This window comes from Rhea americana, unplaced genomic scaffold (genome assembly GCF_003343005.1).
Source record: "Rhea americana isolate MKP2758 unplaced genomic scaffold, rheAme1 scaffold_466, whole genome shotgun sequence".
Classification (NCBI taxonomy): domain Eukaryota; kingdom Metazoa; phylum Chordata; class Aves; order Rheiformes; family Rheidae; genus Rhea; species Rhea americana.
The window spans coordinates 199,223-225,024 of record NW_028186608.1 but is presented as its reverse complement, the minus strand read 5'-3'; the positions used below and the strand labels follow the sequence as shown (position 1 = coordinate 225,024).

General features: G+C 41.0%; 1 protein-coding gene across 4 annotated transcripts in view; it reads right to left on the bottom strand.

Annotated features, from left to right (window-relative positions):
• Positions 1–10,367: 10,367 nt before the first annotated feature.
• The window catches only part of RASGEF1B (RasGEF domain family member 1B), a 34,215-nt gene continuing 18,780 nt past the window's right edge, over positions 10,368–25,802 (bottom strand). For 3 of the 4 annotated variants that reach the window (XM_085316353.1, XM_085316354.1, XM_085316356.1), the window contains exons 6-15: positions 23,290–23,502; positions 23,117–23,191; positions 21,736–21,831; positions 21,028–21,130; positions 20,209–20,288; positions 18,812–18,907; positions 14,735–14,830; positions 14,433–14,556; positions 13,672–13,744; positions 10,368–12,460 (exon numbers count right to left, since the gene is read on the bottom strand). In XM_085316353.1, the coding sequence (XP_085172479.1) occupies positions 12,436–12,460; positions 13,672–13,744; positions 14,433–14,556; positions 14,735–14,830; positions 18,812–18,907; positions 20,209–20,288; positions 21,028–21,130; positions 21,736–21,831; positions 23,117–23,191; positions 23,290–23,502 (981 nt within the window). In that variant the 3' untranslated portion in view covers positions 10,368–12,435. The remainder of the gene's footprint in view (positions 12,461–13,671; positions 13,745–14,432; positions 14,557–14,734; positions 14,831–18,811; positions 18,908–20,208; positions 20,289–21,027; positions 21,131–21,735; positions 21,832–23,116; positions 23,192–23,289; positions 23,503–25,802) is intronic. The other variant, XM_085316355.1, reaches the window with a different exon arrangement.

Sequence of the window (25,802 nt, the reverse complement as noted above, 5' to 3'; positions counted from 1 at the left end):
CATTCCCCTAGGAAAAAGAAAATAGTATAATCCTTGAAGTACTCCTCCACTATTTTCTGCATCTCTTCCTTAACAGGTAGCACCTCTTTGGTGCTTCTAGATGGATTTTTTACAGTGGTTGACAAAGCTAAATGAATGCATTCAGCTTGTGGATTTGAATTACCTCAATGAGAGACATACTAGGCAGGAATACCTTCAGCACTTCAAAATCCTCATCTGAAAACTGGTAGAGGATTCCAAGTCATTAATGCTGTCACCATCACATGGTTACATACACCTCCTGTGCCATCTGAGAAAGCAGACCTTCTCCTGATCCAGTCACAGACACAGCACACCTGGGAAGCTATGACTGCTTGTGAAAACAGCTTTTAGTAACATTTATGCCTGTGGAGAATTATCCTTGGTTTTTGCCACTATTGATGTTTTTAGTTTTCCACTCAAATTAAGAAAATTCTCATCTGATCACTTTGGTCTCCACACTTCAACAGAAAAAACAAGCCAYCCTTAAGATATATTCAATGATTGCTCTCTGCTGTGATAATAGCCTTGACACAGCCCAGAGACCCACCACTCTCCCCACACTCCAGGKGCAGAAGCTGGGCCTCCAGACCCCAGGGCTCACCTGCAGGCAGTCTTCAGGCCCCCACATCCTGCCAGCACTGCAACACCTGATGTTCAGGCAAAGCAAGGCCTTGCTGCACCTCTGAGGGCTCATCGCTGCTTAGTACATGGCTGCTGCAGCACCAGAGCCAACTACCGTGCACCTTCCCACACAGCAAGGGCCCCCCTACAGACGCCATTGGCCACAACAGCTGGGGCAGAGCACAGCCCTGCAAGCAGGGACAGCAAACTGCCAATAGCCCCCAAGGCCGCCCTCCCGCCTCAGCAGCCGCACCGCCTGCCCACGACCCACCCACAACTTCGCACCAGCGACCCCACAGGAACAACCCCACCCCGCCCAGCGCCCTTATAAAACGGCGGCCGCAACCGCCGCCCCAACGGCCGCGCGCCACAGCGCCCCCTGCCGGGCACAACGGCCGCGCGCCACAGCGCCCCCTGCCGGGCACAACGGCCGCGCGCCACAGCGCCTCCCCCCGCCCCCCCGCCCAACGGCCGCCTCCAACGGCCGCCTCCAACGGCCGCGCGCGAGAGCGCCCCCCGCCGGGCCCAACGGCCACCTGTGAGGGGCCGCAGCCGGAGCCGGGTCCCCCCCGCCCGCGGCTGCCGGTGCGGCCGCCTTCTGCCCGGCGCCCCTCTGCCTCCCGGCAGGGCCGGCTGCCTCCCGGCTGGCGCCTCCGCTGCGAGGGGGCGCGTGGAAGTGACATCGGCGGCTTCGACAGTTTCTCAAAGAGCCTCGGAGCTGCTTGTTGCGCGGAGCGAYGGGGCGGCGCCGTGCCCGCGCTCCTGGGCAGAGGAGACGCCTGTGCCCAGGTAGGCCAACGAGGCCAGCCCCTCTGATGGTGAACTAAGTGGAAACACYGCCGTGCCCCTTAACGTCCGTGTAGGTCTGACACGTGCCCTCAAAGAGCAGCTGAATATTAGTGCTAACACTGACAGACYACTGACAGGGGAGGGAGCAAGTGGGAGAGACAGGCATCACGYGCCTGAGGTGTCCTGGGGAGCCCAGGCACCGGCGGCAGCCCTGGTGATGTCCTAYGTTGCGCTGTTCCRCGGTTCGAGGGTTACCCAGTGCCCCCGATAGCAGCTAGCGCCCCYAGGCAGGGGGTAGCAACATGCAGAGGGCCCAGTGTTGGCCATGATTTGCTAAAAAAMTGAAGCACGATGGAGTTCACAATTTACAAGAACACRTATCTCTTGGAAATGTGGGAGTTGGGGCTTGGCCTCCGCTTTATGCACACTGGTTCGGTAGATATTTCTGCAGATAGATTACTGTATTCCTTTGTCTTCAGGAAATGTTGCTTTGCTTGTGCAGAGTTTACATTTTTGGCTGTTTAACTGTACCCCAGCAGTTACTGGTATTTCCAAAGGCACTCAGAGGTTCTGTTTGAATCATTCTGTTCTTTCTCTGTGTCTCAGGAAGAAACAATGTCACGTTTTCTCACAAAATAGCTCGTATAGCCATCTGAGGCATCAGTGTCTTTCAAAGTGGGAATGACTCCTTTTTACATCTTTTGACTCTACAGCATTCAGTTTTCCTTTTGTCAACTTTTCTACTTGCAGTGAAATCATTTATTTTGCTGTTTTTTTTCCTACTTGCTCTACAGCTGCTACATCAACTAGCTCCCCTTTTAGTCTCTAGTCTGAGGGAACTTTCCATGGGATATAAATTACATGGCTKGAGCTCTTTTRGCTCTCAGTCTGTCTGTACTGAGCTGAGAACTTCTCTGTCCCATGGAAGACACCCCAAAACTCTTTCTCCAGTGTTTCAGTCCCCTACCTGTTCAATGATATCCAATATAAAATGGTCTAAGTTACAATGTGTGAATAAAGGTGACAGCACATGTAAGTATAGCAGTTGTTGGTTGCTGGGTATTTGTTCAGTCTAAACAGATTTCCTCCTAGCAATGTTCCCCACGCACCACTCTCTCCAGATTTATTTTTTAATTTTCATCACAAGAGGGCACTATTTGCCTAACTACATTAGTTTTCCCATCYGCAGCTTAATGGAAAAAAAGCAGAAAAGCAGAGGTGTTCTTGTGATTATACTCATTAAGTAAGTGCAATTACACCTACATTGAGAGGRGCAACAAAAGGAGACCCATCTGGAAAGGCAAATAGCATCTTCAGTGGGACTGACCTCCTCCCATCTTTGAAAGTCATGGGGCGGCATGAGCAGGTTGCAGCAGCAGCATGCTGTGCTGAACAGCAATGCAATCCAAAACATGATGAAACCAATTGAAATGCAACTCTTCCTTTTTTCCCCTTATTCTTCACTATTCTGATCTCTAGACAACCCAACTGCACAAGGAATGTAAAACTGCTGTGCCAGGTATGCAGTTTTTGTGCAACTTTATGACCTGTAGCCTGACACACACCATCATTTTGRTATCAGTTTGCATGGATTTCTTCCCTACTGATATGTCTCTCAGTGAGAATCTGAGAATCTCGACTGAAATATTTGCATTGTTTGCCATGAGTAAGTGGCTGTAGTGGTCCGAAGCCAACAAAGAAGCTGATTTTGCCCATGCAAAGTCTTTCTCCCTGATTTGACATCACATACAATGTGCAACTTGCAGAACCTGGAGAACCCTTGTAAATTGGTTTGTGTGTGTTGTCACATCTGCTGGATCAGCCACAGAAGAGGAACAGTGCAGTAAAACAGGAGAGTGCAATGCTACAAATGRGTGACTGCATTATCAGGTGCAGGTTAAGACACCTAAGTTCAGATATACATGGATGGCTCAGCTTCTGATACAGTCGATGGAGACTTACAGTCCAGTTCAGGTACTAAAGCATGGGCCTCTAGTGTTTGATTCAAAACATGCTAAAGGTATCACACAGGCCCTCCAGTATTTGTCTGGAAGCATCTGGGTTTCCTCTAACTCCTGTGCTATGCCTGCATTCCCCAGAGTGTCTGATACTCCAGGGCATGTGAACTGCTGATCTGCCTGTAGGCATCTGGAGTACACCCTCCCATGCGTCGATTTTAGAGTTTCCCAAATAATGAATAGTCCCTGTAGGCTGAATATTCATTGCCAGTAAGGGGAAGCTTACTGCTGTCCTAGCATAGACCCTATCCATAGGAAAGAAAATAATCCTTCCTGGCCACTTTATTGAACCATTTATATTCTGAAGTATTTGAATAGATATATATATAGCTACAAACTCAATTTTTCAAAATAATATCCCAGACAGACCAACTGCCCAAAACCTTGGGGAAAAGAAACATTTTTTTTCTATACATCCAGTTACCAGCATCAGTTACTCATTTTTTTCYGATTACATTACTTTATTCATTTCTCTATGATTAGTTTTCTGTCTTTTGGTCTCTCTTGACAAGTGAGGCCAAGCAGCTGCTTATGAAAGAAAGAAAATCCATGATATATTAATTTCATTACTAGCAAAGATATTCATAAATAATTCATAAAAAAAAACTGCTAAATATACTGCTGGTACTGTTTGCAAGCAATTACGCAGCAAGTCTTATTTTGCGATACAGTTGACAAAAGAGAGCTTTATTCYGTGAGAAAAAAAAGCAGTCCATAAATAATCTGATGAAATATGTTTCCATTATATAAATGTAATTATATATAATTTATAAATAGACTTACGTAAATGATTCTTTAATTCTAAAGAAGGTGACTGTCCATTTCTTAAAAACTGGCAAGTATCCAGTAGCAGTTCAACAGAAGATGTATTTTGACCTAAAATTCTGCATTATAGAAATGAGAGACTACCTTCTGGATTAAAATATTTTGTTTTGCACTGAGTATAATGAAAATTCTAAGTTTTGTCTCTTAAAAAATTATTTCGTATATTTGTCATTTCTTTTCCCTTGAAGCTTAATCTAATAATGACATAGCCCTTGAATATTACTATCAGATATATTTTCATTACAAGAACTCAAATATGTTTTGTAAAAATAGTTCAATATATATAGCAGTTTCTSGGTTTCAGTTTGCACATGCTGAAATAAAAAATGGTAAGTACCATCAAACCCAAATCTTACTAGAAAAATATGACTTGCTGTAGCATTGGGATTTTTCAGTGAGATCTACTGAACGCTTGAACATCTGGAATGCACACTTAGCTGAGTTGATAGTCAAATTAGCTAGGCTTACATGGGGATCAAACACTTGCTGTTTCCTCTAGGCCAGATTCTGACCTGTCAGGCAGAAAGTAGTACCAAAAAAGTTACAGATTTGCTCAAGGAGAAATTAAGAAAAAAATGTAACATTCTCCATTGTTAATATCAGAGGAGATTATTACTCTAGCAGCAATGGCTGCAAGAGACATCACCTAGCAGGAAAATGCATCCCCATGAACCTGATCCTTTATTCCTTGTGTCTCATACTTTGCATACTAAGTTTGTGAACAATCTCCATCCACAGTGGTAAGTATATTCCTGACTAATGGCTCTGATTTTAAATCAATTTTTACAAACATAATATCATGTTAATCCTGTTGCAGTTTCACATGTTATTCTGTTATCATTTCTTTTTTAAGCAAGAGATCCCTATTGCCTGGTTTAACAGATACGGTATGTCTCTGATTCCCTTTGTAACAACATTGCTGTGGCATTTCTGGGTATGAGTGGAGCTTCAGTGTCAGCAAGCCCACAGTTCAACATATATGTGTTGAAGAAAYGAGTGTATCCTAAACTTTGCATACTTGCATTTCTATTCAGTACCTCTGGTCCCAAGTAGGTGATTACAGTCTCAGAAAAGGATCTTAACCCCTTTCCTACCAAATCTWCCTTTTTGTTCCATAAATGCTTCCTCTAACATCTTTTAAGGAAGGGCAAAACTGCAGCTGTCTAAACTGTCTGGGGAAGAGGAGGTCTAAGGAAAGTCTAACTTCTTCTGAAGAAACTGACTTGCTCCCAGCCCTAAGTTGCCAACCTTTACTAGAACATTCCTCCTGTAGATGTTGAAATCAGCAAGAAGCGCAGTCTTTCCACATTTGCTGCTTTTTATTCCATCTTATCACAAACTTTCAATTTTGAATGGACTGACAATGATATGTATGTGGAAGATGGTCCAGTTTGAAAAGATATAGCCAAGTATATGTTAGTGTTTCCCTGAGAAATAGTAAATCCTCCATCACAGTCACACACACAAAGACAAAACCAGTCTTTGGGCTGGAATGTCATTGTCCATGTACTGCAAAAAATACCTTTATGGTTGAGTGGTTGAATAGAAAACAAAATATCAAGTTTTTTTGCAATGCTTCCCACAGTAGCTTCAAAACGTATTTCTGAACTTTGGAGACTGTTAAAAAAATCATTTTGTATAAATATGATTGATTTGTTTCACTGATAGCAGGATATGTTTCTTTGAACTTCTTTTCCCATGATTCATTTTATTCTGAGCAATCTGCCTTGAGCTTTCAGCCACTGCAATTTGTGATGCTCTTTTATATAAACTTTTCTCCCATAGAAAAACATCTAAAAAGCATCCAGAATCTGGATGCTATAAAGTTACCATACCATAAAGAAAATAATAGTTGAAAGGCTAAGTTTTTTTTTTTTTTTTTTTTTTTTTTTTTTTTTTTATTTGTTTTTTAAATTTTTTTTTTTTTTTTTTTTTTTTTTTTTTTTCCTGTCAACAGTGTTTATTAAAGCTGCACAGATTGGTGTATGTCATGCTGATTCTTTCTAAGGAAAGTTATGTCATCTTGACTTTTGACTGTAAGATCAAACTTCGGGGCTTACAAAAGTATCCTGCTGCAACATTGAGACCGAGGCTTTGCTTTCTTTGTCCTTCCCTGAAACTGACTGGCTCGTGATGCTGCTTTCCACTGCAGCTGGAAAGTCCATCTAAGAACAACTTCCTTTTCCCACCTCTGGGCTTCATAGGTTGGAGGAGAGGAGCACTAATAGGTAGCAGAATATCCTGCCCCACAGCATGGCTGGCTCTCAGATTATTATGGGCTACATCAATACTGATGAGCAAGAGCTGCAGTCTTCACATTATCTTTTACATTATTCTATGTGAAAAGTAATTTCCATGAAATACATACATACAAATACATATGCACAGCATATGTATTTGGCTTATAAAAAGACATCCTTTTAGGACACACTATGGCTAGAATTTTCTAAAAAAGGAAAAAATATGCACAAACATATTCCAGAAATGCTTAATGTAGCACAGAGACAAAGCATCTGTTGGCTTCAATGGTGCACTTTTTGTGACTAGGCTATCACTTCAAAACCCACTGAATTTTATCCATTTTAACTGTCAGCTTAGGAGAAGCCTAACAACTGTAACCTTGCAAATGGACCAGTTCCCTTGAAAATCTTTACCAGCTGTGTTTTTAAGCTTAAAATCAGCACTTGTCCTGGGAGATGAGGCTAGGACCCCAYACACATAAAGCATAGGTTGAGGAAGAGCTGCTTGGTTGAAGCAGGTTACCAGGATCTGTCTGTGACAGCAGCTGCAGTAGCAGGACAATTGCAGCTGTGAGGGAATGAATTTCAAGGGGCTAGTCTGCTGCTCCTTCTGCTACTATGTGGGGAAAACCTGCTTAGCATAACCAAGAAGTGGTGGAGAGGAACTTCAATAGCAGACACTGGGGTATTACCAAAGACTTGTTCTTCTAACTTTTCCAGTAGAAGTACTCCAAGAAGTCCACAAGGGGGTCTCACTGCGCACTACCCATAAAGGGAATGCTGCTGGAAGTACTGGGGAAAATTCCCAAAAAGGGACATCTTGGAAGATGAATGCAATTTTGCCTATTATCTAAAAAAGCAATTTTTAGTGCTAGAACAATTCTCAGTTTCAGTTCTGTCAAGAACAAGCTGTCTAGGAAGGGGGGTAAAAAAAAAGAAAGAAAAAGCAGTAGTTTATATCGAAGCTGGCCACTTTTTTGTAGTATAGATTCTTGCTTGTTTTCTCAGAGATGACTGCCTTAAGTAGGTTTTTGCACGTTTTTGCATGCAGCTGACTTTTCTCTTCAAGAGTCTGCCATGAAGCTGTCTCTGAGAAGCAGGAATGTGAAATACTTGCATTACAAGAAAAGGTATTGTTCTTGTGGGATCAGCCAAACATCTTAGATTCTTTWGAACAAGTTGGTTCACATTGGTCCATAAGACTCTGAAATTTTCAGCACTAAGAAAAAGAAATGTAAGCCTCCAGGAACTGGAGATCTGTGTGTGGTGGCAGGGATTGCAATAGCAAAGACATGGTGGGATAGTTCACGTGACTGGAATGCTGCCATGGATGGCTATGTGCTTCTTAGGAAAGACAGGCCAGGAAGGCAAGGTGGTGGAGTTACTCTTTATGTGAGAGAGCAACTGGAATGCATTGAGCTCTGCCTAGGGGCGGAGGAGGAGGCAGTCGAGAGCTTATGGGTGAAGATCAAAGGGCAGGCCAACCTGGGGGACACTGTTGTGGGTGTCCACTACAGGCCACCTGACCAGGAAGAGGAAGTCGATGAGGCCTTCTACAGACAGCTGGAAGTATCCTCACAATCACAGGCCCTGGTTCTCATAGGAGACTTCAACCACCCTGATATCTGCTGGAAGGACAACACAGCTAGTTGCTTCAGTCTTCACTGCTAAGGGCAGCCCTCATGAATACCTGAGCCTGGAGATGAGAGAGAGAAAGTCTGGAGAAAGAAAGACTTTCCTTTGATTAAGGACGAAAGGATTAGATATCTGGGCAGGCTAGACATCCACAAATCCATGGACCCAGATGGGATGCACCCATGGGTACTGAGGGAGCTGGCAGATGTTGTTGCCAGGCTGYTCTCCATCATCTTTGAAAGGTCATGGAGAACTGGAGAGGTGCCTGAGGACTGGAAGAAAGCCAGTGTCACTCCAGTCTTCAAAAAGTACAAGAAGGAGGACCCAKGCAACTATAGGCCCATCAGCCTCACCTCCATCCCTGGAAAGGGGATGGAACAGTTCATTCTGGGTGTCACCTCCAGACATGTGGAGGAAAAGAAGGTGATCAAGAGTAGCCAGCATGGCTTCACCAAGGGGAAATCCTGCTTAACCAACCTGATAGCCTTCTGTGATGGAATGAGTGGCTGGGTAGCTGAGGGGAGAGCAGTGGACGTTGTGTACTTTGACTTCAGCAAGGCTTTGGACACTGTCTCCCATAACATCCTCCTAGAGAAGCTCAGGAAGTGTGGGTTAGATGAGTGGGCAGTGAGGTGCATTGAGAACTGGCTGAAWGGCAGAGCTCAGAGGGTCGTCATCAGTGGTGTGGAGTCTAGTTGGAGGCCTGTGGCTAGTGGTGTCCCCCAGGGCTCAGTACTGGATCCCATCCTGTTCAATTTTTTCATCAATGACCTGGATGAGGGGACAGAGTGCCTCCTCAGCAAGTCTGCTGATGATACCAAGCCGGGAGGAGTGGCTGAGACAGCTGAGGGCTGTGCTGCCATTCAGAGAGCCCTGGACAGGCTGGAGAGTTGGGCAGAGAGGAACCTCCTGAGGTTCAACAAGGGGAAGTGCAGGGTCCTGCACCTAGAGGAAAATAACCCTAGGCACCAGTACAAGCTGGGGGCTGACCTTATGGAGAGAAGGACCTGGRAGTGCTGGTGGATGACAAGTTGACCATGAGCCAGCAATGTGCCCTTGTGGCCAAGAAGGCCAATGATCTCCCGGGGTGCATTGGGAAGAGTGTTGCCAGCAGGTCGAGGGAGGTGAGCCTGCGCCTCTACTCAGCCCTGGGGAGGCCTCATCTCGAGCACTGCATCCAGTTCCAGGCTCCCCAGTACAAGAGAGACATGGAGCTACTGGAGAGAGTCCAGCGTAGGGCTACGAGGATGATCAGAGGGCTGGAGCACCTGCCCTACGGGGAACAGCTGYGAGAGCTGGGCCTGTTCAGCCTGGGGAAGAGAAGACTGAGGGGGGATCTTATCCATGTGCATAAGTACCTGAAGGGAAGGTGTCAAGGGGACAGGGCTGAACTCTTCAGTTGTCCCATGCAAAAGAACTAGGGGCAATAGGCACAAACTGAACCGCAGGAAGTTCTGCCTGAATATGAGGAATTTCTTTACTGTAAAGGTGACAGAGCACTGGAACAGGTTGCCCAGAGAGGCTGTGGAGTCTCCTTCTCTGGAGATATTCAAGGCCTGTCTGGATGCAACCCTGTCTAACATGCTCTCGGTGACCCTGCTTGAGCAGGGGGTTTGCACTAGATGATCTCCAGAGGTCCCTTACAACCGTACCCATTCTGTGATTCTGTGATTCTGTTTGAGCCACTTTTACAGGATAGACTTAAGTGTTGCTTCTGTCCATTTTAAGCAGAGTATCTGTCACCACTGAACTGGGATGGGGTATTCAGTCCTGGCTGAACAATGAACTTACATTTAATGAGTTCTTTTGATTCTTAATTTCAGAGGGTGTGTAGTGTTTCCTTTAGGAGCTGGTTAGCCTTAGAAGATTCATTTTCTCTCTCATTCCCTACTGGTAAGCACTACTGACCCTTTCCAAGTCAATACTTCAGTGGTCTAACAGTAGCTCAGGATGTTCAAAATTATGGTAAAAGCTTGACACAGTGGCTGCATTTAAAGATGGGACAGAAGGTACCATGTGTGGTGAGACTCAGATTGCTGTGCTATGAAGTAGTAGGTACATTAACACCAACAAGGATCAGTCTCTGACTTGAATTTGCATTCTCATTTAAAGTACCAGCCCCAGGCTCCTGCAGCCAGGCTACTGTGCCCAGGAGGCAGCCTCCTCCTGCATAAAAACACTTCCCACAAGACAACATAGAGAGCACACACTCTAGATAGAGGCTGCTTAATGCTATTTCTCTTTTTATTTACAAATGCTTTGTTCAAACTACATAAATAACAAATGCATTTCTAAGCCAGGCCAGTAGTCAAACTATGTTACAGTGCAGGAGGGAAGAAGAAAAGTTACTTCCACAGGTAGCTAAACCATTGTTGCATTCTCTGGCTTCCCCTGGCAATAAAAATGTTAAAAATCAGGGTAATGACAGCAAACGTTTTGTCATGGAAACTATTTTCATTTGTGCACTACTTTCATTTATGTACCTTACGATTGTACTATAGTATTCCCAAAAGGAGCGGAGGAGGAAAACACAATGTTCTCCAGCATTTTGCATCAACTGACTTTAAGTCCTGCCTAGAAGCTTTAAAAGGAGAGTGATCAAGAGGGGAGGGCTGGAAAGACCTCCCCTGATGCAGACTGGAGATTAAAGTCTGTAAACAGCAATCCTCTGAAAGATGGATTTCCTCCTTTGAATGAGTCAGCATCTTTTCTCTCCTTCACTTAACACACTGAATGGGAGAGGAGGGGAGGAATCCTCTTCTACCATCAGGGCTCCAAGCACTTTCATAGCTGAGGTTCATGGGATATAAAATTCAGTGATTTCCAACACCTTGTACTAGCAAACAGGTAGTAGTAGTAAAGGACAGGATCCCTGTTGACTAAGGATACCTCAACATGTTTTTACAGAACTCAAAAATTAAATGCTTGCCTRAAAAGAGATTGACAGAGCATTAACTTAAGCACCAGCCCACCTGAAAACTCAAGAGATGCAGTGCAATAGATATCTTTATTCTTATTTCTTTTCTTTTTAAAATAACAGTGTCAGGGTAATTGCAAATACCTTTCTTTGCTATGTGCTTTTGCATCCAAGGTGATCTACAGCTATGTTCCCCCCTGCCCGTCAGGTTCTTCCTAGGATAGAGTGCTTAAATATTCAGAGCTACTACAAATTTATCAGATGTGTAAAATACTTCACAGTCATAACAATAATCCATAAAATAAACACACAGGGAGATTGTTTTGTTTGCAGTTGCAGTTGAGGAGAAAAGTTATCTTTTTTTCTTTTTGGCATCTTGCACTTTCAGTCAAGCTAGATTGTATTCTCTCCATTGTTATGCTTTCAAAAAAAAAAAAAAGCATTTACAAAAATGACTTAATAAAATCATAGTTTGTTTCATATTTTAACATAATTTGTACATCAGTTTCTCAAAGACCATTCTAGAAAAGTCAGCTTGTTTAACTAACWTAAGAAGAAAGTCAAGTATGGAAAATTAGAGTAACAAAACAGTATAGTAAAAATAAGAACATCTGTAGCATGTAGTGGTTAGTTGTAAACATCTGAAAGAAAAAAAAACTCCCTACAAGACGTAAAATAGTCCAAGCTACATTGCTACTGTATTTTTAGCAGGTGTGTTTTCTATCACAGACTTTATTTTTATTACAATATATTTTTTAAATAACTTATAATGAGTTTGCCTGCCAGCAGCCAACTCAAAAACATAATGGAAAAAAAATAGCCACCATTACAGTGGTGGGGAGAAACTTTTCCCAGCAGCCTGCTTGTTGTGCCCAGTCCTTTCCCTTCTTAGCAATCCTAATTCAGGCAAAGTTCCTGGTTATATTCAGCTTATTAGGAATGAAAGTTCTTCGATGCGGACTTGGGTTTCAGCAGAAGGAATGGAGATTTTTTTTTTCCCTCTGCAACCTAGTATCAACTCTGCAGAGTCCTAGCAGCAGCAAATTTCAACATAAGGAATGGGAAAATATTCCATCCAGGTGTGAAATGATTCACAGATCCGAGCTCTTCAAAGTATTCTGTCAGCGCTGTCCTCAACCAATACTTAAATTGAGTGGGCTGCGATTTAATCTCATCTGTCAGATGTGAGAAGCTGCTTGTTTGTCCTGTTTGTTGACTTGTTTCATTTTTGCTGATGCAATATCTTGACTGACTGCACAGTTCTCATTACTCTGAATGCCACTCGGTGCACAAAAATAAATAAACCAGGCCATGCCTCTTAATGATCCACACAATACAGCAATGGCAGAAACGACAGCCATCTCATATATTAGATTCTGCCCAGAAGTGTTGACCTGAAAGAGAGAAAAATAAATAAGTAACGACAATTGTTTGAATGATGTAAATGTTTTCAGATAGGTTCAGAGGGCCTCAGATGAGGATAATGCAAAATTGAGGTTAGTGTTATCACAGTTTTGCAAGCCTGAAGTCTTTCTCTGTTCACTTTGCCTCGGTGCGTTACGAGGAGTGGCTGTATACTGATGTGAGGAGCTCTCCCTTTCCATCCCCTCCTCAAATGAACTGGGACTAGTCAGATGGAATTGTTTTATCTCCCTTGATACCTCAGGAARAGGCAACATGGCCTAAATAGAAAGCAAAGCTCAAAAAAATCGTTAAGGTTATAGTGTGTTTAATTGTCTATCCATGATATTGCAGAATGGATCAGAACAGTTACTCTGTTCAGGGTATTACATCCACAGGTGCCTTCAGGGGTTAACAGCTGCTGAAACAGTACTGAGAACAACCGGCTATTGGTCATGTGTGGCATCCCTGTGTTATCAGTGTTTTGAAGAATACAGTGAAAGTGTGTTTTAGAGGTGAAAATACAGACTATCCATATACTTATATACCTCTTTCTCTCTTTTTATATGCCTGATTATTTTTCTCTGCTGCCATAAATTCACGTTTTTTTAAGCTAATTGGCAAAGCAGCAGCTAAAACGCTGCCCTGCTGATTCATGTATTTTTCATAATTAGTMAAATGAAAGAGGTGACTAGGCTGTGTTCAGCCAGCAGTGGAAAAAGAGACAAGAATGGGATTTGCTTAAATCTGTTTTTCCAGAGCTGGAACTCTGAATTTTGTTACCTGGTTTCATGAATAGATTTGCCTGAGAATGATCTTTGTGCAAAACCCATCCTTGCCTGAAAAGATACATGCAGAAAAGGGTGCAGTAGCTTAGGAAATGTCTGCGTGAAAATTAGACTGCTCTGTAATAGTTGTGAGGAAACAGAGATTTCTTTGAAGTATAGAAAGTGTTTTTCTGATACTGAATGACACAAGAAATTAGTCTCCTACCCCTTGAGGGAGAGGAGGGCTGAGAGGGTTTAAGATAAAGAAAAAAAYGACTGCTTATTTTTCCACGAGTCTAGTAGCAGAGGGGAAGTTTACACTGATGCTGTGCCCCATCTGTTGAAGCATGTAGCACACCATTTGGTTTTAACTGTCTGATGCTAGCTCTATATCCCATTCTCTTTATTTATTGATGCGAATAACCTTTGACACAAACCTCAGAGTCTTCCATCTGTCCTTTTCAATGTGATTCTCAGGACTTTCACTCTCATAGGAAGCCAAGTAAAGTGCTGCAGTCGGAAACAAATACAGTATGTTTAGACCTACCAGCATTTTAAAATTTGCTCTCCCTGTAAAATAGACTGACATTAAATGAAGCTGGCCTATATTATCCATCCTTCAGGTTAGGGCTCTAGAATCCCATTCAGAAGTATAGCATTCCTTATAATTACATCCAGACAATATTAACAAAAAGTGCACGAGAACAAAGATTTCCCTAAGGGGCTCGGGTGGGGGGGAGGACAGGGGAATAGCTAATGAAAAAATAAAAAGCATGAGAGTGGAAGAAACCCTCTCAAAAGAAAAAAAAAAGGAGCCCAGGGCCACGGTTCTGGTGCTTCGTAAACAAACAGCTAAGTCCCAGTTTTCTCTTTCARGCAGCACCCTTTAACATAAAGCATCCTGGAAGTCCATATAAATACACCTCAAATGGTATTTATGATAACTGCATTCCCATAAATTTTTTTCAATCAATTTCAGAAAAAAAAGGACAAAGACACTTTTCACAGACTGCATGCACACTGACAGAAGGATTTATTCTCGTCCTTATTTGTAAGGGAGGAAGTATTTTGTAATTTCTCAGCCACAGATGTCTCACAATAGTCTTTATTGGTAAGCAAGGAAGCAATAACTTAACAYGGATAGAGACTGAGAAATAACAAGTGATACCTGACCTACAAGAAGTTCAGAGCTCCTTACCATCATCACTGAAGACTGGGACAGTAAGCAAGTACTGCAGRATCTTGCGATCCCTTTCAAATGGACACTCCACTTGCTTCCACGTCATAAATTCACTCACTTGTTTTGCCAGCTCCCAAAATTTCTGTCAGAGTAGAATAGGAAACAAAAGAAAGGCTATGTTGCAAACAACCTATTTACCAGAACATTCAAAAAATGGAGGGGGGGGGGCTCCTGCGAGAAGTAACTCCCTTCAGTCTTCTCTTCAAGGATCTGATGATGGGTATAGTACCTCACTGTCAATGCCACAGTGGTCTACTTACTTCAAAATTGACATGACCATTTGGAAGACGATTGGCACAGCCCTCATTGAGGAAGTAAATATCTTTGATCAAGAGGCTGAAGAAAGGTATCACAATCTAAGGAAAGARCAAGATTATATTTTGATATGGTACCAAATTGAGAATAATGCTCTACAGAGAAAAATACAATTAAGTCCTATGGTACAAAAGCTATGCAAAACACTGCAAAGGACTAAGATCTGAATTTCTCTCTCCTTTCTTTCACTGAATAAAAATTTTGCATTCACTACACTTTATAATAAATAATGTTCCTCTKTAGAAAAAGTCCTTCCTCACATGGTAAGCTAGCCCTTACAGCTTCATTGCCAATTTTGTCTTAAACTGCTTCCATTAACTCTTCTTGGTACATCTCTCTTTCAGGGTCACAGTTACAATGTCTGTTATCACACCACTGCTTGTCAGTTATAGGTATGAGCTGTGTTTACAACAGCAATTTGCCGAATTCATTTCATTTCTATGTCACGTTCCTGACATGTTTTGACTTTTCTCTCATGCTTCAAGTTTTGACTTTTTCTCGTGCTTCCTTGCAGATTCCAGAGTGCAAAACTTGAAGGWGCCTACTTCTTGCTTGTGACTTATTACATCTCTGTAGCTGCTGATGGCTGAGCTAAGAGGCTGTGGGGAGTATGGAAATTATGACCAAAGATAAAGCCTAAAGGCAAGAGCTGATGGTGTGCTGTCATCTGCTGGACTCCTCCTGGAACCTGTAAGTTCAAACTGCATTTGTTTTCGCCCTTGCCTGAGCTGCATGTGCCTTCAGAGCTAACATAGCCTCACACTCTGGTCTGCTTCTTAGAGTAGCAGCACTACAGGTTCCCAAGTTCAGGTAGCACTGGCTGCATGCAGCAGACCAGAACTGGAATATGAGGGTACAGACACATACCACACTGTTATTATAGCAGGCAAAGGAAAACTGCAAATAAGCAAGACATCAACCTCCTTAAAAAAAGAGGAGGTATGGAATCAGATAAGCGCAACATCTCCTGACTAAAGTAATTTCAGCAAGGGTTGAGTAAATAGACCATCACAGAAAACATTCGTTGGAATGGTTATTCATACAAAAATTAATCAGGAAAAAGTGGGATCAATTCAACTGAGATAGAGAGTTTTCATCCAGCAAGAAGTGATGCTATATCGTCTCTCTGAAAGTCTTTATTAACTTCCACTCGTGCCCCAGATTTCTGCAGGGTACCTCCAAGAGTGCGTATCTCCTTCTTGACAGAGATTTGTCTAGTAGATGAGCAGAGATGTACATTAAAGCGTGGAAAATTCAGGGCTAGCAGCCCACTACAGTAAATGGCTTTTGAACTACAATTCCCTGAGCTCATGCAAGAAATTGAACCTTGGCATTAGCTGACTCAAAACAAAGCATTTCTTGCCAACTGATCAAATTAAAGTATTTGTCTTTGGAGAATGTTGAAACATTCCAACGTTCTTAAAGCGATTGTTTTTTAATTTCCATTCTACAAAAATTTTTGTAGTTACACATCTTTCTTGCAWCTGAGTATTAAAAAAAAATACAATCAGTGCATCACTATTTCCCTGGAAGACTTTGATGCACCATTTCAATATAYAGAAGTCCTTTGGAGTTTTAAAGCTCACTTTTTTTCTGAAAAGTAATTAAGCATTTTTTTACTTCTGCAAATAGATCCTTAGGACTCAGAAAAATCCAGTACTTTATTTTCAGTGTAGAGCATCAGCATACACAAGCAGAATGCAAACAGATTAGCCTCATCATGTCTGGTAGTTTAAGTTATTCTACAAGCATCAGAATTAGGTTTCTTAAACATAGCATAAAGTACAAATATTACACGAAGTCGGTGAGCAGCTGCTTCTAAATGGATGGAAGCTAGCAAGCTATTTGGCTCCTCTCCACAAGAACTAAAACTAGGATTCTGCATTAATGTGTAACTGAATCCAAATTACTTCTCAAAAGCCAGTTTCTTTTGAAGAGGTAAATAAAAATAAAACCTCTGCTGATGTGTAATTCACAGCTACTCTTGAAATTAGCAAGGGGAGTCTTAACACACTGTATTACATGAAGATTGATTCATCTCACTTTTTCCAATCATAAACATTTTCCAGGAAGAAATATTTAAAGCTCATCTGGCAAAGACTGTACAGGAAGGGAACTCTACAGAACTGGAAAGCTCTGTCTAGGTTGGGGTTTATATTCTGTATCTCAGGTTCAGATAACAAGCATAAATGCCAATTTAGACACTCTATAAAAGCCTGTGGTTTGCCAAAGGCTGAATTAAATACTGGAACTGGAGGAACCTTTACAGAGTAATCCCCTCCCAGTAAGAAAGCATTTCTCTTCTTCCTGTAGTTTAATCCTGTAGATATTAGTAAATAAGGAACGATACTTTCCTGTGTTCTTTCATGACTGGCATTAGTCTAAAATGAAAATGCACAGGTCTTGTTCTGCCACTAGTAATCTTAGTCCTGGCTATTCAAGACTCCTGTTGGTTCCAGCTTTGATCAGGCCAGCTGTTCTGGCCAACTGCTTCACACTAGCACTACTGTAGGGCATAAGAAACTGGGGAGGACAGTGGTACCTCCAGAAGGTCTCCTCTTTCGCATCATGCGAGCTACACGTGCAGCATCAGAATCTATTTTAGCAATCCTGTTGCTCTTGATGCGGCTATTCATGGAATGATGCATTTCAGAGTGAGCATGGTAGCATGTGTGATGCAAATGATGACTGGCACTAAGGAAAGAYTAAGCTTTCTGACTAGCACAACCTTGACCCAAGACCAGGTAAGAATTACATTCTGCTCCTCTCTTTAGACCCTTTAATGCCAAATGGTCAGTGTCTAGTGATTTGCTGACTTTTTTYCAGTCTTTTTGCCACAGAAAATCTCATAAAAATCAATCCTTCTAAAAGAGGGAGGAAAAGGAAGTTTAAAAAGCAAAAGTTTCTGCCAGTTGAAAACTTAAGATTAGCAACTTGGGCTTTATTCAAGTTTTAGAATTTATCTTCTGAGTGGATTTTGAAGCTTTTCCCCTCAAACTGTTAAAATAGCACTTTAAAGTGAGAGATGCCCATTGTCTCCCTTTGAAGCCATTTTTCCCATATTTAGTATATCCTCTAGGATGCTTACTAATATTTTTCCTCTTTATCTTGTCTATATTAACAAGAATCTGTCCCTCYTTTGCAAATTCCACATGCAGATAACATCATCCATAAAATAAACACACAGAGCCAGAAATACTTGCAAACAACTTTCAGCCACTGAAGAGCTACACTGTTTCCCAAAATTAGCCACTTCTGAACTAACTTTCATTACCTACAGTTAGGTCAGCTGATCTCCCCTCCTTTGGGTTTAAAAGCACTAGAATGTACTCTCCCAGGTACCCTCTTCTTCCTCATCTTCCAAGTTAATTCTGTGAATGGAGGAGGTACTGAAGGGAAGGAAGTCACTCGGAGGCTTTATGCAGTGAATACACATAAAAGTAGTGTGAATGTGCGATGATAGTTGAACTCCTCTGAACATAATACCGAGTTACAGAACAGCATAAACTAATTTGTTATACTGTCCTGCCAGCACTCCTCAGCTCCCACTTACAAGTAGCAATTATAAGGATGATAAATTACTCTAGAGACCTCTTTTCAATCTTTGGCTTTTCCATCTATATTACTGACAAAGAGGTCAAATGCTTTTGGTGATGGTTTGGGTGATAAGAGTTCTCTGTCAGGGAGGAACTGAACCGAGGCAATGTATCATATTGAAATCAAAGCAATTACTTAATATTTGCAGCTTTTGGTCAGTACCAAACTGGATAAGATTTTAACTGGCAGCCTAACATGAAGGATCCTTTTCTCTGAACCACCTAGTTCTATTTACTTTCTTGCTGGTTTGCCGGTAATAGTTACACATTCTGAGTAAAGAGGGATTCCATTTTGAGGTTTATTATTATTATGATTATTATTATTTAAAGGTCCTGAGAACCAGAAAGTTGAGACAAAAAGCTTATCATGCAACTTAACAAGTGCACTTCATTTCTGCTCATGTGCCAYGTCATTTGTAAACATACCTTCTCTCTGTTGCTATGAGCTGTCAAGGACCTTTGCGCAGCTCCACGCAGAGCAGTTCGGTAATTATAAAAATTACTAGAAGGGTCCATCTGATGCTGCAGGTAAGAAAAATATAAACAATATATTTCAGAGAGCCAGAATCACCACCCACCCACAGCACTTTTCACTTGAGGAATAATTTTAAAAAACAATACATGTACTGAACTATGCCATAAATACAGCCTTTCGGAGGGGAATGGGATCACTTCACCTCGTCTGTTCTTTTGATTAGAAAAGAATCTTTACTTAAAAAAAAAAAAAGTTCACTCAGCACAACCAAGGATCCAATACAAGTCTAGGCAGGAAAGCACAGGCAGGCTTAATAGACTTTCTTCTTTCTCTCCCCTCAAAATAGTTATCTCAGCTTAAATTTGAAAGCCAAAACCTGAACTTAGACGTACAATGGATCTTAGCAATAGTATTCTGCTCCTACCGTGCATTCAAAATTTCTCAGAGCTGCTTCAGCTGCAATGGCAGACTAAAATTAGACAGCTAAAGCTCCTAGTGCCGCCAGCTATCCCCCTCAGTGCTCCAACACAGACTACTGCACCTCCATGGCTAGGATGACTGTATGGCTCATGAAGCAAGTCCTTAACTAGCAAAATTCAACCTGCATAGTAAGTTCAAATGATACAGGGCTATAATCAAGAGACCTGCTCCCTGAGCTTTGCAGCCAGCCCCGACATAAAGAAGGCTTTTTCCCATCCAAGCGTAGGGGCAGAAAGTGCAAGGTGACTGCAGCTCTCCAGTTTTAATCTCTTGTCATAACAAAAAAAAAAAAAATCAAAGCTCCTTATGACATTAATAAACATTCCATGCTTGGGTCATAGAAAACATATTAGATCCTGTCTATATTAGTCATAAATAGCCTGAATTAACTGATTGCCATTTAGAACACGATAATTAAAAGTATAATTAACAGGAATCTGTAAGGTAAATCACAAATTCATATACTGCTGCACCTACACAGTCTTTGACAAGGATAAGAAATACCTGAAAGTAACTGGCTATCAATTAATTCAAGATAAATTTCTCTGAACAAAGCAGCTGCCTTCTAGCTTAATGGAACTTTCAAAAGCAAAATTGCATTAGGTCAATCCATATCATCTCTCTCAACAGGCTACTTTCAACTTTTTTTAAATTGTTCTTCCATTAAAAGTAACAATTAGTTCAATTTTCTTCTTCCAAATCAAATAAGCCTAAGTCAGCTGAAAGATTCTTATTACATCTTCTGGAATTTCCATTAGGAACACATACATACTAAACAAAACATGTCTTAGTGAAGCCAAACTTGTACTTTAGAACAAAAAATGACACACTACTGACAATCATGCGTCCACATATTGTCCAAACTTACCTCAAGAATATCAAATTTGGCTGTCTTCACTTTTGCCCAAGTTTTCTTTAACCGGGAGACAGGGCTCATGTTCATGCCAGCTTGATTTAAGAGAGAGAAATTGTTTGAAGATTCAAAAATCTTTACAACAACTAAGGCTGGTGAGCATTTCTAAACCAAAGGAGTTACTAAAAATAATGCGTATTTTCAACAGAGCTACTCTGAAGTCAGACTTTTCAGTTGCTTGAAATTCCACTTTCAAAAAGAAATTTTGGAAATCAAAAATCAACATTTCTTACAGAATGAAAGCTCTAAAAATTTACTGTGACATGGTTTTTGTGTGGTTTGGATAAACGTGAACTATATGTAAAAAGGTCAAAATGATTCATTAGAAATTTCACTGAAAATTAAATACACTCATGAAACCTTCCCATTTCAGTGAAAAGATAATCCCAGCATTTTCATATTAGATATAAAAAAAATGGTGTGGAATTTTTAAACCACTATGACATTTATAGTGCAGTAGAAATAATGTAATGCATCAATCCTCTGTTACAAGAAAGTTTCTATTCCAATTTAGGATTAAAGTTTATTTTAAAAAGTGGAGATGTAGATTTCTAAACAGTTACAATAAAAAGTCACTTTTTACTGTAACTTAAACTGCAACAGAAATTTTTTCTTACATATGTAATACTACAGGGTTTACCAACTCTCCACCATTTCTTCTCCCAACTTCACATTGCTGAGTGTGCTAAGCAGTAAAAAGACTTCTGCATAAAGCACTGCACTTCCTTTACTCAGATTCAATCAGGGACAAAATTTCTCAGGCCATATACTTACAAATAATAGCCATTAAGGAGTTAAAGTTCCCAATGTTAAAACATTCTCGAGCCACGTCAATGAAATATTCTATCACTCTTGCTCTATGCTTCTTCTTCACAGGCTGCAAGAGATGCCATTGTAATGTTACTTTCAGGAGGAAAAAAAMCAGAGCTCTGACAGAGCCCCAAAGGAAAAAACACAGATGTTAGAATTTTTTTCCACATGCATCATCACATCCTTACACTGTGATTTACAAATAGACTAAACTACACAATTGTGTTCAAAAGCCCTTAGGACAGAAAAGACAAGCTAGACATGAGGCAAGCAGAGAGCAAGAACGAGAGGTAAAGATGCTCTGCAAAGAAGGGTATGAGGAAAGGAAGAACAGAAAGCAGTCAACACAGAAGAAGGGAAAGATGCCATCATTCACGATAGACAAAGGGAGATTAGGAAGGGCCAAATATATTCCTGTGCCAGAGAGGACTATGCAGCATACCGTCACCACTGCTTCACATGAACGGGCCAAGGCATGAATATGATACCAAAAATAGGGAACATATTTCCTCTTCAGCCCTGTGCCCGTTACATCCACTAATGAAAGAGTGCAGAGATGAGAGAACAAAAAGTCAAACAGCAGACTGAAGGGAACAACAAAGCTAAAGCGGTTCCACAGTTTTGACAACTAGACAAAACAAAATGTTTCAGCAGAAAAAAGTCCTTGCTCACCATACAGATTTCTGTTGCAACCAAGTAACTAAGCCTGTTAAACCATTCTACATAGGCTTCCAGATTACGGGTCTTCTTTCGATCTCCGTAGCAGCTCTGCAAGCAGAGGAAAAACTGCAGTTATCAATTTAATCTTCATTTTCTCTCTGAGAGAGATCCTTGACGTTCTACCTTGCCATCCCCAGACGCTGTTAACCATTAATACTTACCCATTAACCCGGGTTAAGTCAACTACCCAAAGTAACAAAAAGGTGAGAAGGAAAGCAATAGTGACAGTATATGCGCATGCATCACTTCTTCCTGAGGTGCCAGCTCAGTAATCCAGCACCTGCTGCAAGTCCTGCTTAGATGCTTCGAGGAACAGGGAAAGACTTCTACAAATAATGAAAGCTAAGTACCTGCTTAAGTGCTTCTTTGAATATGAGCACTGTTTTAGTCCTGATGCCTGTCCTGCCCAGGTACTAGTGACAACATTATACCTTCTGCAGGTGCAAAAGTACAACCAAGGCCAGTCCACTCCCTTGACACATTAAATTCAGTTGTTTATACCAAATTAAGATACTGCATCTTAACTTCTGTAGATCAGATCAACAGTTTTGATTAGCAGCTCCTTTTCCTGCCCTATTTTTAGTGCCTTGGAATGAATCTCAGGGTTGTCTGAAAAAGGGCAGGCAGAAGTTTCAGTAGTGTCTACCTATAAAACCATTCTGAGAGCCCATCTGACTGAGCCACGAATTATAAATGTGAGTCATTCTATTCTGTTTACCAGTTTTAGGGAGGATAGTAATTCCAGTGTTAACTGTCTGATACTGGCATCTGAAACACAACACTCAAAGAGATAATAGCTCCAACATAGTTAAAAACTGTCTTTGCCCTTCATCTCATGTAGATTCGGAGTTCACTGCCCAGTTTTTGTAACAGGTGCTCTACCTGCAAATTGCCCCACTTGCCAGTTTTCTGCAAAGAATTCAGTTTACTAAAAGGAAGAATACATGTTGAAAACGAGTGATGCAAAAGCCAAAGTTTWACTCATTTTTTGAAGCTACAGGCCACATAGATGGCCAGGAGAAACCATTCCCAGGAGTAGGTTATCATGTATTTCTAAATCAGGAAAAATAACAGATGCCTTAAACTAAGTCAGTTTGAGGCCACTGCAAGGTCAGAATGCATGCTAAGCTTTGGAGCTCCTGGAGTTGACTTTCAGTAAGAAGGAACATCACAAAAAAATCCCCAAATTTTTAAAAGGAATATTAGAGCATTTTAATTTCAAGCTCGTTTCTAGTGGCTTCATTTATTGTTGGAATTTCCTACTCACAGGTCACCTTAGCTCTAGGATGCTAAATGCTATATTTCAGAGCTGCTCCAGCTCCACTCTGATTACCTTGTCATTATCCAAAGGATCCTTTTGTACAAATGCCTGGACAAATTCTTCTGGTCCAATATAATTGAGTCTCTCCTGAATAAAGCACACAAACAGTCAAGTCATGTTCTATGTTAGTCTGCATTTCAAGAAGAAAGAAAGGAAGAAACCATACTTGAAAAATAAAAACTTACAAGCTCTACGTGCGTTAGCTGCTGAGCTAATGTGTAGGGATCATTGCAGACTGTGATTATGTCCCTCTGTATGGACTGGGGCTTGGTCTTCAGGACTGTGAGTCGATCTGTAGACGTCGCACTGATTTTTGCAAGTACCTCCTCATACTGGCTAACAGTGGCAAGCTTACGAATCAGGTTCTGAAGGAGTTGCTGTACATTCTTCCGATACATCTGTCATGACATGAAGCATTCAGAAGACATTCCGAGAACATGAGGGAATAGTATTAAAGTCTGAAGGTCACTGAAATAGACTGATGCTGATAGGTATTTGTTGTCAGCACTGTACTATGCGAGTTAAACATTTTGTAATATACGAGGATAAGATAAATTCTACCATGTGAGTTTTCAATGCTGACATTTAATGAAAGCAAAACGAATTCAAATGAGCACTTAAATACTGATTGCTTCGGGGGTTTGATAGTGTCCTGATTAGCCCAAGTTACAAGTAAATGCTTAAGATCTACTGTATGAAATGAAGTACTGACCACCTAATAAAATACCAAAAATGAAAATACTGTCTCCTACTGCTAGAGACAGCAAGAAAGAATAATACATGGTCATTTAGTGATGAAAATAGGACCTACTTCTCTCAAGGTGGTCAAGACTAGTTTCACTTATGTCTGTTGAATTAAATTTTACAGTAAATCTGAGATAAAGGAGAAGTGAATAAAGCTATCTCTCTTTCACCCCACAAAGCCTTTCCATGTGGCCATTTAAATTAACAGGAATGACAATTCAGTAAGAGCAGCACTTTACTCTTAAGCAAGCAGATCTCTGTCTACTTAACAGACTCCAGGACAGTTACTTTTCAAATTGCAGCTACCATCCTGAAGCCATTAATGAAAAACCTGAATGGTTGAAAAACTGACCATCCAAACCCTATCAGTATCCAACACAGGGTTATCAGTCCAAGGGATGCATTTTTCCTGTTTTCTAACGAATATGTTATTCACTCCACAGCGGCTGTTTACATGCATTTCCAAATTTACTCAAATCCAACAGCACTCATTTGGATCAAATTCATTCTTCAAGTCAGTGGTGTTCAATCAAGGCTGAATTTGGCTTGTTACTTAGTAAATAACTGCTTTCTGCTTAGAAGAATTTTGATTTTACAGGCAAACATAGACAGCAAAATTTTTCAGGGGAAGCAGGAGGGAAGTCCCTGAGAGAGGATCCCAGGCTTTCAAAGATAAGGATCCATATTTTCTTCAGGAAGACACAGAAATATTACTTAAAGTGCTGCATGTTCATAAACAGGTATAAGGTGATACAAGCAAAACCATCTTCACTGACACATTCCCTTCTAAATTATTTGAAATTTGATATAATACAACTTTATGAAGCATTTTTTTGCCTGGCTTGTATTCAGCTGAGGTCGACAAAGCATCTTACATACTTGGGTGAGTTCTGGCTAATCACGAAAACTGCATAACAATCAATGGATTAATCTTCAAAGCAAAGAGCCCTTGCCTGAACTTGTGGCTCATGTCAACCGAGAACTGGGAAAAAAAAAAAAAAAAAAAAAAAAAAAAAAAAAAAAAAAGGAGGGCAGGAGAAAAGAAATGCAGATACCAAGCTGAAACACCTAACACTGGTCAGGTTGCTCCTGTAGCTGCAAAATCCCAGAGAAAAGGAAAGCTGGGACAGATGTTCCTAAACCAAAATGGGGGAATCAGGGAAATTAACCCCTATTTGATATATAGAACAGTTCAACATAACAAACAACACTCTATCCACTGATGAGGCAAGACCTCTGAATACAAAGTCAGAAGGAAATGCAAGTTTCCTGTTACACCTCACAGATGTACCTAAGTCCACTAAAACATCAACCCTCTGATGAAGTTTTAGTCCCTTGAGACTCAGTCACTTCTTGAGCAAATAGGCACTGATACCAAAGCATTCTGTGTGAGGATAAGCATTTACTGTGCTTTGTCCCCATTCTGAGGTACTTATTGGCGGACCATTACTTGTATTATCTCATGCACTTCCATGATGTCATACATATATTTAACAACACACCAATAAACTCGTAGACTATGTCCTTTATCAACTAGGTATTAATTTGATTATAACACGGCCATCAGTTAGTCTGAACAGATGGCCTTCCTGTATATTAGGCTAACCTTTTCCCCGTTACTCATCAGCCAGTCTCATTTCTGATTCTGTATTAACACTGACATTCACATCATACATGCATCCCCTTATTTTATATAAATAGCATGATTACACAGAAACAAAGGCATCTTGGACTGTTGGACTGTAGCATCCTGTTCTAAAAATCCACTTATTTCAACTCTGGAAAATTACACCTCTTTCCTGATATTTACACAAGTTTGTTTTTCAGTTTATTAGAATGCCTTCTGACCTGCTTGTCTATTAGCTCCTGTATTTGTGCAGCAACGCGAGTTGTAAAAACAAGATCTATGTATCATTCCTAGATCTTCGTAAAATCTACTAATCCCTCTTTTGTG